This window comes from Theropithecus gelada, chromosome 6 (assembly GCF_003255815.1).
Source record: "Theropithecus gelada isolate Dixy chromosome 6, Tgel_1.0, whole genome shotgun sequence".
NCBI classification, from domain to species: domain Eukaryota; kingdom Metazoa; phylum Chordata; class Mammalia; order Primates; family Cercopithecidae; genus Theropithecus; species Theropithecus gelada.
In genome coordinates this window covers 112,145,843-112,158,433 of record NC_037673.1, presented here as the reverse complement: position 1 = coordinate 112,158,433, position 12,591 = coordinate 112,145,843, and the positions used below count along the sequence as shown (strand labels likewise).

The 12,591-nt window shown below is 37.2% G+C and overlaps 1 protein-coding gene across 10 annotated transcripts in view; it reads right to left on the bottom strand.

Moving 5' to 3' along the window:
• AP3S1 (adaptor related protein complex 3 subunit sigma 1) overlaps window positions 1–12,591 on the bottom strand; it is a 71,327-nt gene that overhangs the window by 47,448 nt on the left and 11,288 nt on the right. For 9 of the 10 annotated variants that reach the window (XR_003119770.1, XR_003119771.1, XM_025387019.1 and 6 more), the window contains exon 2: window positions 239–330. The exons of the other annotated variant lie outside the window; for it this stretch is intronic. Coding sequence is in view for 7 of the 9 variants with exons in the window: in XM_025387019.1 (XP_025242804.1) it covers window positions 239–330 (92 nt within the window). In the remaining 2 variants the exon portion in view is untranslated. The remainder of the gene's footprint in view (window positions 1–238; window positions 331–12,591) is intronic. 10 annotated transcript variants of the gene reach the window in all.

Genomic DNA, 12,591 nt, shown 5'->3' with positions numbered 1-12,591 from the left:
ACCATTAATATATTACCTTTATATAAAATTCCCTTTCAAAATTTTTAAGAGGGAAAAAAAGATTTCATATCTTTAAAAAATAATTCTTTAGGTTAGATTTATAGCTAACATAGGTGGCAATCAATTCACCTAATCCAATTAATCAAAATTAGAAAACTTTTACCATAAACTGATTAAATAGCATATATTTTAATCATATAGTCAAAACTTAGAAATGTCTATGAAATGCTTTACTTACAATCCTCCTTCTAGGAAATTACAAACATTTTCATCTCTCTTAGATACCAAATGGAAAGTCTCCCTGATGATTTGCTGTTGTGTATCTTCACTCTGAGGAAGAATAATTCATATATATTAGGACGGAGGGTATAGGTTTAATAGCATTTTAAGAATTTTTAAAATCAAAGGTAGTAATATGTATCTGGGAAATCCATCTAAGAGAGGGGTCCTTGGAGAAGTGACTTAAATTACACCTTACAGAAGCAAAACCCAACATTTTTTGATGAAAAAGGAAAGAAAAAACCAAGTATTTATATTTACCACTATAATAAAAGTAACATATTTCTAAGTTTCAAAAACCAACAAGAAAAAATATTAGATGAATTACACACACTGGTAAAAGGGAAACTAGATGTTAGTCAAAGCTGATTATCTTACGAATGAGTAAACTGAATCAGAAAGGTAAAGTTATAAATAGCATAGCTAATCTATATTTGAATGGAGAAAAGAAATAGAACTGTGGAGCTTCCAATTAAGTTTAACCTTTACTAAATACAGACTGAGGTAAGAGTCCATATATCTTACTTATCTTTACATAAGCTGATCTAAAGCCAAGGATTGGCTCAATAAATATTTATTAAGCTGGACTAAGCAATTCATATTCCAGTAAGAGTCAGCGTCCTGACCGGGCACAGTGGCTCATGCCTGTAATCCCAGCACTTTGAGAGGCCGAGGCGGGCGGATCACAAGGTCAGGAGATTGAGACCATCCTGGCCAACATGGTGAAACCCCAACTCTACTGAAAATACAAAAATAGCTGGGTGTGGTGGCGTGTGCCTGTAATCCCAGCTACTCGGGAGGCTGAAGCAGGAGAATCGCTTGAAGCCAGGAGGCAGAGATTACAGTGAGCTAAGATCGCCGCCACTGCACACCAGCCTGGTGACAGAGTGAGACTCCATCTCAAACAAAACAAAACAAAACAAAACAAAACAAAACAAAACAAGAGTCAGCTTCCTAAACACTGCAATAGAAAACTGAACAAGATCATGAACACCAATTTCACAGGAAAGGATGTGAATGATCCACAAAGAAATAAAAAGATACTAAACCTCAGCAGTAATTAAGTGAAATACAAATTAAAACGACGAGATAGTTCCACATGTACCATATTGGCAAAAGTATAAGAATATGATAGTATAAAATGTTGACAAAGATGTAGAGCCAAAGAAACTCTCACCTCACCAGTGGTAGGGTAAACATATAATCACTTGGGGAAACAGTTTTATTAACCAGCACTTTCTCTCCTAGATACTATTCTAAACCATATGAAACCAGTTTTTGAAGATCAAAAACAATTGAGCATTGGCAATTACACAGACAGTTGACCCTTGAACAATGTGGCGGTTAGGGATGCCAATCCCCCATGCATTTGGAAATCTACGTATAAGTTTTGACTCCCCAAAAATGTAACTTAGCTATACTTTTTCTCTTAACAATCTGTCATCGTGACATTTTAAAAGTCAAACCTCTTTCTATAAGCAACAAACCGTCCTTTGCTGGCATTAAATTCTCCAGCTTTAGATCCTTTACCTTCCTTATGCTTTATGTTATCATATAATGACTTCACTTTTTCTCAAATCATATTCTATAGGTATGCCTTTCTTACAGCATTCCTGTGCCCACATAAGAGCTGGATTTTCAATATTAGATAAAAAGGGATTTTGCAAAAGGTGCAAAGTTTTCTCACACATTGGCATAGCTATAGCTACAGATTCATGAATATTCTTTTCTTTTCTTTTTCTTTTTTTTTTAGATGGAGTCTCCCTCTGTTGCCCAGGCTGGATGGAGTACACTGGTGCAATCTCGGTTCACTGCAACCCACCACCAGGGTTCAAGCAATTCTCCTGTCTCAGCCTCCAGAGTAGCTGGGATTACAGGTGCCTGCCACCATGCCCAGCTAATTTTTGTTTCTATTTTATTTTATTTTAATTTATTTCTATTTTATTTTATCAAGACAGAGTTTTTGCTCTGTTGCCCAGGCTGGAGTGTAATGGCATGATCTCACTCACTGCAACCTCCGCCTCCTGGGTTCAAGAGGTTCTCCTGTCTCAGCCTCCCAAGTAGCTGGGATTACAGGCGCCCACCACCATGCCCAGCTAATTTTTGTATTTTTAGTAGAGACGAGGTTTCACCATGTTGGCCAGGCTGGTCTTGAACTCGACCTCAGGTGAACCACCTACCTCAGTCTCCCAAAGGGCTAGGATTACAGGTGTGAGCTACCGCGTCCAGCCATAATTTTTGTATTTGTAGTAGAAACGGGGTTTTGCCATGTTGGCCAGGCTGGTCTTGAACTCCTGAACTCAAGTCATCCGCCTGCCTTGGCCTCCCAAAGTGCTGGGATTACAGGCATGAGCCACTGTGCCTGGCCATGAATTTTATTTTCTTTATGATAGTCCTTTTGCTGGATTCATTTATCTTGAAATAGTGGACAACCACAGCCACAGACCTCTATCTCAGGTACATATCAAGCAATTTAACTTTTTCTTGTAGTGTCATGACATTTCTCTGCTGCTTGGGAGCACTTCCAACATTACTAGTAGCACGTCAAGGTTTATGATATTATAACAAACATGACAACAAATTACACAGGAATTGGGAGAAAGCACTTTTTACTGTGATGTGCAATTTACTAAAGATACAAACTGCTCACCAGGAGATGATGAGCATCACACAGCATTTTAAGCAGATTCTCAAAACACCTGAATTTACCACAATAGCAACAGAATATTGGAATTACTACAGTAGTACAATATAAACCACAGTTAATTTTATACAGTTATAATTTAATACTGCATCTTTCCATTTGTTTACAGTTCTCTCCACTGAGAGTAGCACCACGTACCGAGAGTAGCACCATGTCCAGTCTCTAAGTGTTTGCATAAATTTTGATACATTTTAACTTTTTATGATGGATTTGTATATATTTTATGGTAGTAAATGATAAAATAAGCTAGTATCTACTGTTTTATGCATTGATGACATACCTCCAAACTTATTTTTTTTATTTCTAAGTTATACAATTTGCAAGTGTTTTCAATTTGTCAAAACTCTCCAAAAAATTTCCCAATATACTTACTGAAAAGCTGTGTGTAAGTGGAGCCTTGCAAGGGTCAACCGTACATAAAAAAAATCTCTTAACCTCTGTACCAGGAGACAAACAGAAGAATGTTCATAAAAGCACTGTTTGTAATAAGAAAGGGTGAAAAGGACCCAAATGTCCACCAGTCACAGGATAAATTACGGAATGGAATTGTACAATGGACTCCTATAAAAAGTAAGTTAAAGAAAGAACTGAACCACGCCCTTAAATATGAATGATTCTCAGTTGTGCACAGTAGTTCACACCTATAATCTCAGCACTTTGGGAGGCCAAGGGGGATCATCACTTGAGCCCAGAAGTTCAAGATCAGCCTGGGCAACACAGCAAGACCCCATCTCAAAAAAACAAGAAAAGAAAAATTTTGGCCTGGTTCAGTGACTCATGTCTGCAATCTCAACACTTTGGGAGACTGAGGTGGGATGATCTCTTGAGTCTAGGAGTTTGAGACCAGCCTGGGCAACATGGCAAAACCCTGTCTCTACAACAAATTACCCAGGCATGCTAGTGCATGTCTGTAGTCCCAGCTACTTGGGAGGCTGAGGTAGGAGGATTGCTTGAGCCTGGGAGGTGGAGGTTACAGTGAGCCAAGATCATCCCATCACAATCCAGTCTGGATGACAGAGCAAGACCCTGCCTCCAAAAAATTTTTTTAAATAATAATTTTTAAAAATTCATTCACAATATCATCCCAAACAACAAGAAATTTTTTTAAAAACTTAGAAATAAATTTAACCAAAGATGTGTAAGCCATGTTACTTCCTTTCTTAAAGATCTCTAGTTTTTATCTGACCTAAATAAAAACTCCCTACTATGCCATAAAACATTCTCCAATATCTAAGCCAGACTAATCCCTGAAGTTTCATCATCTCTTTCTTCTCCCCCATATAATCTGCTCCAGCCACAGTGAACTTCTTACCATTCACCTTCTTCACATTTTCCCACTTCTGTCTGGGAACAACTTCCTCACTCCATTCTCCAGCAACACCCTTTCTAAGACACAGCCAGAACGTTACGACTTCTATGAAGTCTTTCCTGACTCTCAATTAAAAGTAGTCCCTTCTTTCTCCATGTTTCTTTGGTATTGTTTCTATTCCTATCATACACTTATAACAATGTGCTCAAATTTCCTTTGTGGTAGTCTGAATTCCAACACCAGAACCTGAGCTTTGTATTTGAAATGCTCAGCAAAGTGGCTGATGTAGAATAGCCAATAAAAGTGTACTGAATAAATAAATTTGTAATCTAGAAGACAAGATCCACATCCATTTATATTACCCAAAATCTGGGTTACCTTACACACAAAAAAAGAGGCAATAAAGTTAAGGCAGTATGGTATAGAAGTTAAAAGTGCAAGCTGTGTTCTAATTAAGATGGTAAATTAAACACACATCTGCATTTGTTGCCTGCCCAAACCCCAGCTAAAACAATATTAAAGGGTTTTTTCAGTAAAGGCAGAAACACACAAGGATGAGGAGAATGGGAAAGGAAGACAAGAACAACAAAATCTTGAAAGCGTTTAAATAAGTGTTAAAGTATTCTCAGAAAATTTAATCCTAAATGGTGAGAGGGAAATCATAAAACTAACTCAATTTGTGTCACAAAATAGGCAAAAACTCATGAATTGGTGCTTTTACATATGTCTGGAAGTGAGGATGAAGACAGTAGTGTAAAATAAGGACTAAAAGTTTGCTTAAAAAGCAGAAGGATCACTAAATTCCCACTACCATCCCCAAGAAACGTTCTTAATCTTATTACTAGGAATAGATCAAAGGGAGGGTCTTCGGAGAGCAAGTGGTATTGTGGTAGGCAGAAAAATGGTCCACCAAAAAATGACAACACCCTAATCCCTGGAACCTGTAAATATGTGGTTAACATGACAAATGCCTTTGCAGATGTGATTAAGGACTCTGAGATGAAGATATTATCCCAGATTATATAGGTGGGGCTAATTGCATGGCATGGTACTTTAAAATCTGAGAATCTTTCCTGGGCTGTGGTCAGAGGGAGATATGACTACAGAAAAAGAATCAGAGATATGCTATGCAGCTGGCTATGAACATGGAGAATGGAAGCCATAAGCAAGGAATGAGGGTGGCCTCTAGGAGCTGGAAAAGACAAGAGCATAGATTCGCCCCTAGAGCCTCCAGAAAGGGATGCAGCTATACCAATACCTTGATTTTAGTCCAGTAAAACCCACGTCTGACTTCTAACCCAAAGAACCATACAACGATAAGTTTGTGTTGTTTTAAGGCACTAAGTCTGTGGTAATTTGTTACAGTAACATAAAATAAATTCAGGGACCACATTGAAAACATGGGGATTATGTAAATGTACAGATACCACCAGATCCTGTCTAATGAGAGTTCTCAGAATACCGCTAGGCCTTCTTCACCATCTAGGCAGGAGATTGGAATATAACTCTGTAGGAACTCCAACTAGATATAAAGTTAATGATAATGGAGATACCAACTATGACAGAAAACTGTTAGCTGCTCACTAAAATCTAGTTCCCTTACTTCCAGGGCACACAATTTCACCCTCCCCTGAATTTAGGTGGAGCCATACAACATAGTTCTGGCCAGTGGAATGTGGCTGGTAGTCTGTGGTATGCCAGACCTGGCATGAAAGTCTATTGGGTGTATCTCTTCCTAATTCTGCATTTGGTGACATCATGTTGGTAGCCTGAACTTGGTCACGGCGAAGTATTTATACCACAAAGATCAGCAAATGCTATAAATCAGAGCTTTTTTCCTCCCAGATGATCAGGTTGTTAAAAATATACTATTCAAGCCTCACTCATGAAAATTCCTGCAAAATCTTCCATGCTAACTAGATGTAGAAGTTCCTTTGTTCCTTTCTCAAGAATGATTTAAAAAAAAAAAAAAAAAAGGCCCACATGAAAGGTTCCAGTTGACCAAGAACACCAACGCTGGACTTTATGTAAGTGAGAAACAAACTTTTATTATGTTAAGTCACGAAGATTTGGGGAGTTGTAGTTACAACAATTCCAATTCCTACACTACTTAAATTGCCTAGCTTGATTACCTCAAGTAAAGATCGCACAGGCAACCTCTAATCATGGATTTAGAGCTTCCAATCAGCTTTCAGTACTCTATCCTTAGAAAGGAGCAGTCAATCAAGGATTATTGGACAGTTGAAGACAACTCTAATATAGGTGCAGCAAACCACCATGGCACGTGTATACCTATGTAACAAACCTTCCCATTCTGCACATGTATCCCAGAACTTCAACTATAATAAAAAATAAAAATTAAAAAAAAAATAAATTTTTTTTAAAAGTTAAACATAAAATAGGGGAAAAAGCTACTCAGAGGAAACAAACCAAGTAAAGAGAAGAAAATTTAAAAATATATATCATTAATATGAGAGGTAAGAAAAGATAATGCAACTATAAAATAACAGTATACAATAAAAGAGTGAAATTCAGAAATAAAGAAGCTCATGGGAATTCAAAATATAAGGAGAAATGTTAAAAATTCAGTAGAAAACTGGAAAATAAAGTTGAGAAAATAGAGCCAAAGGGCACAAAGATAGAAAACGAAAGAGAAAGAATAAGAAATGTAGAAGAGGCCAGAGAAATTCAGAAAAACTGAAAAAAGGAGACTCGAGAACAGGAAATGAAGAAATGTTTCCAGTAGAGGACAAAAGTTTCTACAATCAAAGGACCCATCAAATACCCAGCACAATAAATGAAAACAGACCCATGGCAAGGGTCTGTGAAACTGTAGAAACTCTGCCCCCAAAACAGGAATCTACAACTTTTTGGAAGGTATAAATGATCACACATGAAAGATAAGTAATCAGAACTGCTTCAGACTTTTAGATAGCAACACTGGAAACTAAAAGGTAATGGAGCATATAATCTAAGTTCTGAGAAAAAATTCAAACCTAAACTTTTATATGCAGTCAATGTGGAGTCATAAGAATTTTGGGGCATGCATGCCAGGTCACAAAAAATCTACTTCCCATGACCTTTTCTCAAGAAATTACTGGAGGGTATTACTGGCTCCTCCATGGCAAGATAATAAACAAAGAAATGAAGCAACAGGAGGTCCAACACAGGAAACAAGCAAAACGAATCCCCTAAAATAATAAAGATCCCTGCATGACTGCCTTACAACTGGTCTGGATTGGTCCTCGTCAAAAGGCTCCAGAAAAGACTTAAAATTTAAGAACATAAAACGGAGAAAAGATGCGTAAGATTTAGACAACTGGCAAAGATGTAAATTAGTGATAAGCGCATTAAACACTACATCAAAAGAAAAGGTAATTACAACCTTTAAGGAAAATAAAGTGTCAGGAAAGAAAAAACAGTACAGTTTACAACATGGCTCGGCTGAAGAAAGTGTTTACATAATAAATTAATGTAAACATCAAAACACTGATCTAACCAAAATTATGAAATAACTATGAGAGGACTGGGAATTAGTTGTGGAGGAGAGAACAGCCAAATAATCAATTTTAATAGCAGAATAAATCACTTCTACAAATAATAAGTCAGGCAGTAAAAGAAGTACATTATTTAGACACATGTACATAAACACTGAAAGCAGCTAAAAGTAGTTACTTGTGGAAAGGGAGAAATGAAGGAATGTTATTTTTCATAATAAACTTTATGAAACTATTAGATTCTTTAACCAATATGTATGTATAACTTGAAGAAACAAACTAAAAGGGAAAGAGGAGAGTAAATAATCTGCAACCAGATATATGGGTTTATTCCTGGATGTACTCTTTGTTAACCGTGTGACTTTGGGCGAGTTACTTATCCTCTCTGTGCCTGAGTTTTCCTCATTTGTAGCATAGAGAAACCAATAGTATCTACCTTATGGTGGTGTTGTGAGAACTGAGTTCATACACTTACTTTATACATATATGTACATACTCATAGAATGGTATCTGGCACATAATAAGCATGCATTAACACTGACTTATTTTTAAGTACTACCTCTGGACCTTATCTGAAAAGTCAGTTCTAGAATTCTAAGGACAATAAAATCTTATAGGAAGTTTTCTTTTAAGGAATGTTATCTTTCTGCATTATATTACTGCTTATCAAGGAAGAGGTCAACTGTGCTAACCTTTAACTATGTTTCATTATATTGACAGTGAAAGAATTTCTCATAGGAACTTCAACTGCTGTCACTTGGAATCTTCTTAGAATGCTGGCAATACTCAATGAAGAAAATCAGTAGGGTGGTTACCAGAGACTGGTGGTGGGAATAAAAGGAGGAACGGGGAGAGCAAAAATGTTGATCAAAGGGTACAAAGTTTCAGTTAGACTGGAGGAATAAGTTTTTGTGATCTACTGAACTGCATGGTGACTGCAGTTAATAATAATGTATATTTTAAAACTTCCAAAAGAATGTATTTTTAACATTCTCCCCACAAAGAAATAACAAGTTGGTGAGATGACAGATACGTTGCTGGGTGCGGTGGCTCACGTTTGTAATCCCAGCACTTTGGGAGGCCAAGGCCTAGGATCACTTGAAGCCAAGAATTTCATACCATCCTAGGCTACAAAGTAAGACCCCATCTAAACAAAACAAAACGTTTCAAAAACTTAGTTGAGCATGGTGGGGGGCACCTGGAGTCCTGGCTACCAAGGAGGCCAAGCCAAAAGGATCCCTTGAAGCCCTTGAAAAGGTTGAGGCTGCAGTGAGCTAATGATCACACCACTGCCTGTCAGCCTGGGCATCAGGGCACTCCAGCCTGGGAGAGACAGCAAGATGGTATCTCTTTAAAAAAAAAAAAAAAAAAAAAAAAAAAAGATGCTGGATATATTAACTAGCTTGATTGAATCCTTTTATAATGTGTACATAGATCAAAACATCACACTGTACCCCATTAATATGCACAACTATTATGTCAATTAAAAATGAATTTAAAAAATAGGAAAGAATGCCTTAAAATTTTAATCAAACATCCAAAGGCTAAAGCTAAACTTAAGTAAGTATCTGCTGATATAAAACTATTTCCCTTATTTAACTTAACAGCTTTCATTAAGGAGCCTAGAACTTACTTCAGGCTGATCAGATTTCCTAACAGTATAGTTTCACAACAGAAGTCAAAAGAGCTATATTTCAGTTGGTCACAACTCCTAGATTACATCAGTCTAAAGACGACTACAGTTACAAAAAGGCAAAAACTTTTATTATTTTAATATTTAATGCATTAATGAAAAACAAAAATAAACTTTACAAAATCAGAAACCCACTAATAATGTTTTCTCTTTTCCTATGTTTCCCTCCTGTCCTTATGCATATATCACAAAGGCAACTTTAAAACTTCCCTCTAATCATATCAATATGTCATTATCCTCATCATTCTTTTAAAAATTTAGGAAAGTGTTTTCTTAAAATGCATTCGTTCACTCTGGTAGATGTTAAAATATAGAGGATTACCAAGATCAAAGACAAACAGCGTATGATCTAATACAAGAAGTAAAACATAAGATATCATTATTTTGAACTTATAGTTTTGTATTTTGCCTTTTTTATATTTCAAAAAAAGACACAGAATTCCTCATAATCAACTAGGCACAGTGGCTCACGCCTATAATCCCAGCACTTTGGGAGGCCAAGGTGGGAGGATCGCTTGAGGCCAGGAGTTCCAGACAAGCCTGGGCAACATGGTGAAACTCCATCTCTACAAAAAAAATACAAAAATTAGCTGGGCATGGTGATGCATGCCTGTAGTCCCAGTTACTCAGGAGGGTGAAGTGGGAGGATCACCTGAGCCCAGGAAGATCAAGGCTGCAAGTGAGCTGTGATCATATCACTGGACTCCAGCCTAGGTGGCTGTGAGGTCCTGGTTGAATAAAAATATTAAAATAGGACTGGCTCACACCTGTAATCCCTGTACTTTGGGAGGCCAAGGCAAGAAGATCATTTGAGGTCAGGAGTTCAAGACTGCCCTGATCAACATGGTGAAACCCCATCTCTACTAAAAATACAAAAAAAGTGGCCAGGCGTGGTGGTGTACGCCTGTAGTCCCAGCTACTCGGGAGACTGAGGCAGGAGAATCGCTTGAACCTGGGAGGTGGAGGTTGCAGTGAGCTGAGATTGCACCACTGCACTCCAGCCTGGGTTACAGAGTGAAACTCCGTCTCAAGAAAAAAAAAAAAAATATACACACACATCTATATAGAGAGAGAGAGAAAGTAACTTTTCATAATAAAAGGTACAGGGCAATTTCTGACATAATAGTAGCACAAATAACATACTGTAAGAAGTCAAGAGGAACAATGATTTTGAGCAGCAATATTGTCATCTTCAAAGAAAAGTGACAGATACTGAGGAAGGGCCTTAAAGAATAGGTAGAATTCAAAAATATAGAGAATGGGGAGTATGAAGTTACATGAAGGGCAGAAGTAAAAATGTGGACAAAATCACAGAATCAAGAAAATATATGAAGAATAATAAGTTTATGTTGCACTTAAAAAAAAGAGATGTCTGAGGACAAAGCCTCAGAGCACTCCAAACATTTAGGAATCATGAAAAAGAGAAGACCCTAGCAAAGAAAATTCAGTTAGTGTGTTTTTTGCCAATGCCTCTCCTAAGTGAGAAGTCTGGCTGGAGACTCTGTGTACATGGGCAGGCCTAACTTCAGCCAGAGTGTGCAAAGAACCAGCAATCAGGATGGCAGGATTCTTAAATCCCAAACAAGAAGAGACTAGGGCACCTACAATAGTAACTTAATTAGAACTCTCCAAGATACCTCATTAAACTTCTTCAGAGAAGAATTCTCTCATATTTTCTCTTACAATATATAAAAAATGCTTAGCACACACAAAAAAGTACTAAATAAATGGCAGGTATAATTAACCCCCTAAACCACCATCAACCATTCTGCTTTGGTTTGAATGTATCCCCCAAAGTTCATGTGTTGGAAATTTAATCTCCAATGCAACAGTGTTAAAAGGTAAGACCTTTAAAAGGTGATAAGGTCATGAGAGCTCTGCTCTCATGAATGAATGAAGGTCATTATTACAGTAGTGGGTTTGTTATCAAAGCGAGTTTGCTCCCACATTTGCCCACATGTGCATACCATGTGATGCCTTCCACCATGTTATGATGCAGCAGGAAGGCCCTCACCACATGTGGCTCCCTGACCTTGGACTTCCCAGCCTCCAGAACCATGAACCAAATAAATTTCTGTTCACTATAAATTATCCAGTCTCAAGTATTCTGTTATAGAAGCACAAAATGAACTAAGACACATATTAAAATGTTTCCCAGTTTCAGGGGCAAACACTCTATTACTGAAATAACAAAAAGCTGAGAAGGTGACAGACTGAGTTTGAAATATTTAGAGGGTCAACCATGGTGGCAGCTGGAAGGTCTAAGAACTCCAAGAACAAGATAAAATTTGGGAGGAAAACTTGGGGTAAAGTACCAAGACAATTCAATAGGGAAAGAATAATCAACAAACGGTGCTCGAACAACTAAATATCCACATGTAAAACAATGAAACTGGATTCCCACCTTATACCATACACAAAACTAACCTGAAATTAACCACTGACCTAGGTATAAGAATTAAGGCTACTAAACTCTTGAAAGGAAAAATGGTTACAAGATTTTGACCTTGGAGTAGGCAAAGATTTTTGAGAGAGGATACCAAAAGCTCAAGTGAAGAAAAAAGAGATAAACTAGATGATATCAAAATTCAAAACCACTGTGCTGTGACAGCAGCAAGAAAGTAAAAAGACAACCTATGGAATGAGAGGAGATACGTGCACAACATATACCTGATAAAGGATTTGCACGTAGAGTATATTAAGAACTCCTACAAGTCAATAATAAAATGACAACTCAACTTAAAAACAGGCAAAGGATTTGAATATATATTTCTTTCAAAGAGATATGTAAATGGACGATAATCACATGAAGAGATGTTCAACATCATCTGTCATCAGGAAAATGTAAGTGAAAATCACAATGAGATACTACTTGATACCCATCGGGACAGCCAGAATAAAAATGACTGACAATAACAATAGTTGGTTAGGACATGAAGAAACTGGAGCCCTCAGACACTGTTGGTGGGAAGGCACAATGGTACAGTCACTTTAGAATATAGTCTGGCATTTTTCCAAATAATTAAACATATTCTTACCACATGATTTGGCAATTTTACTCCCAATTACATACCCAAGAGAAATGAGAACATATGGTCACACAAAAATT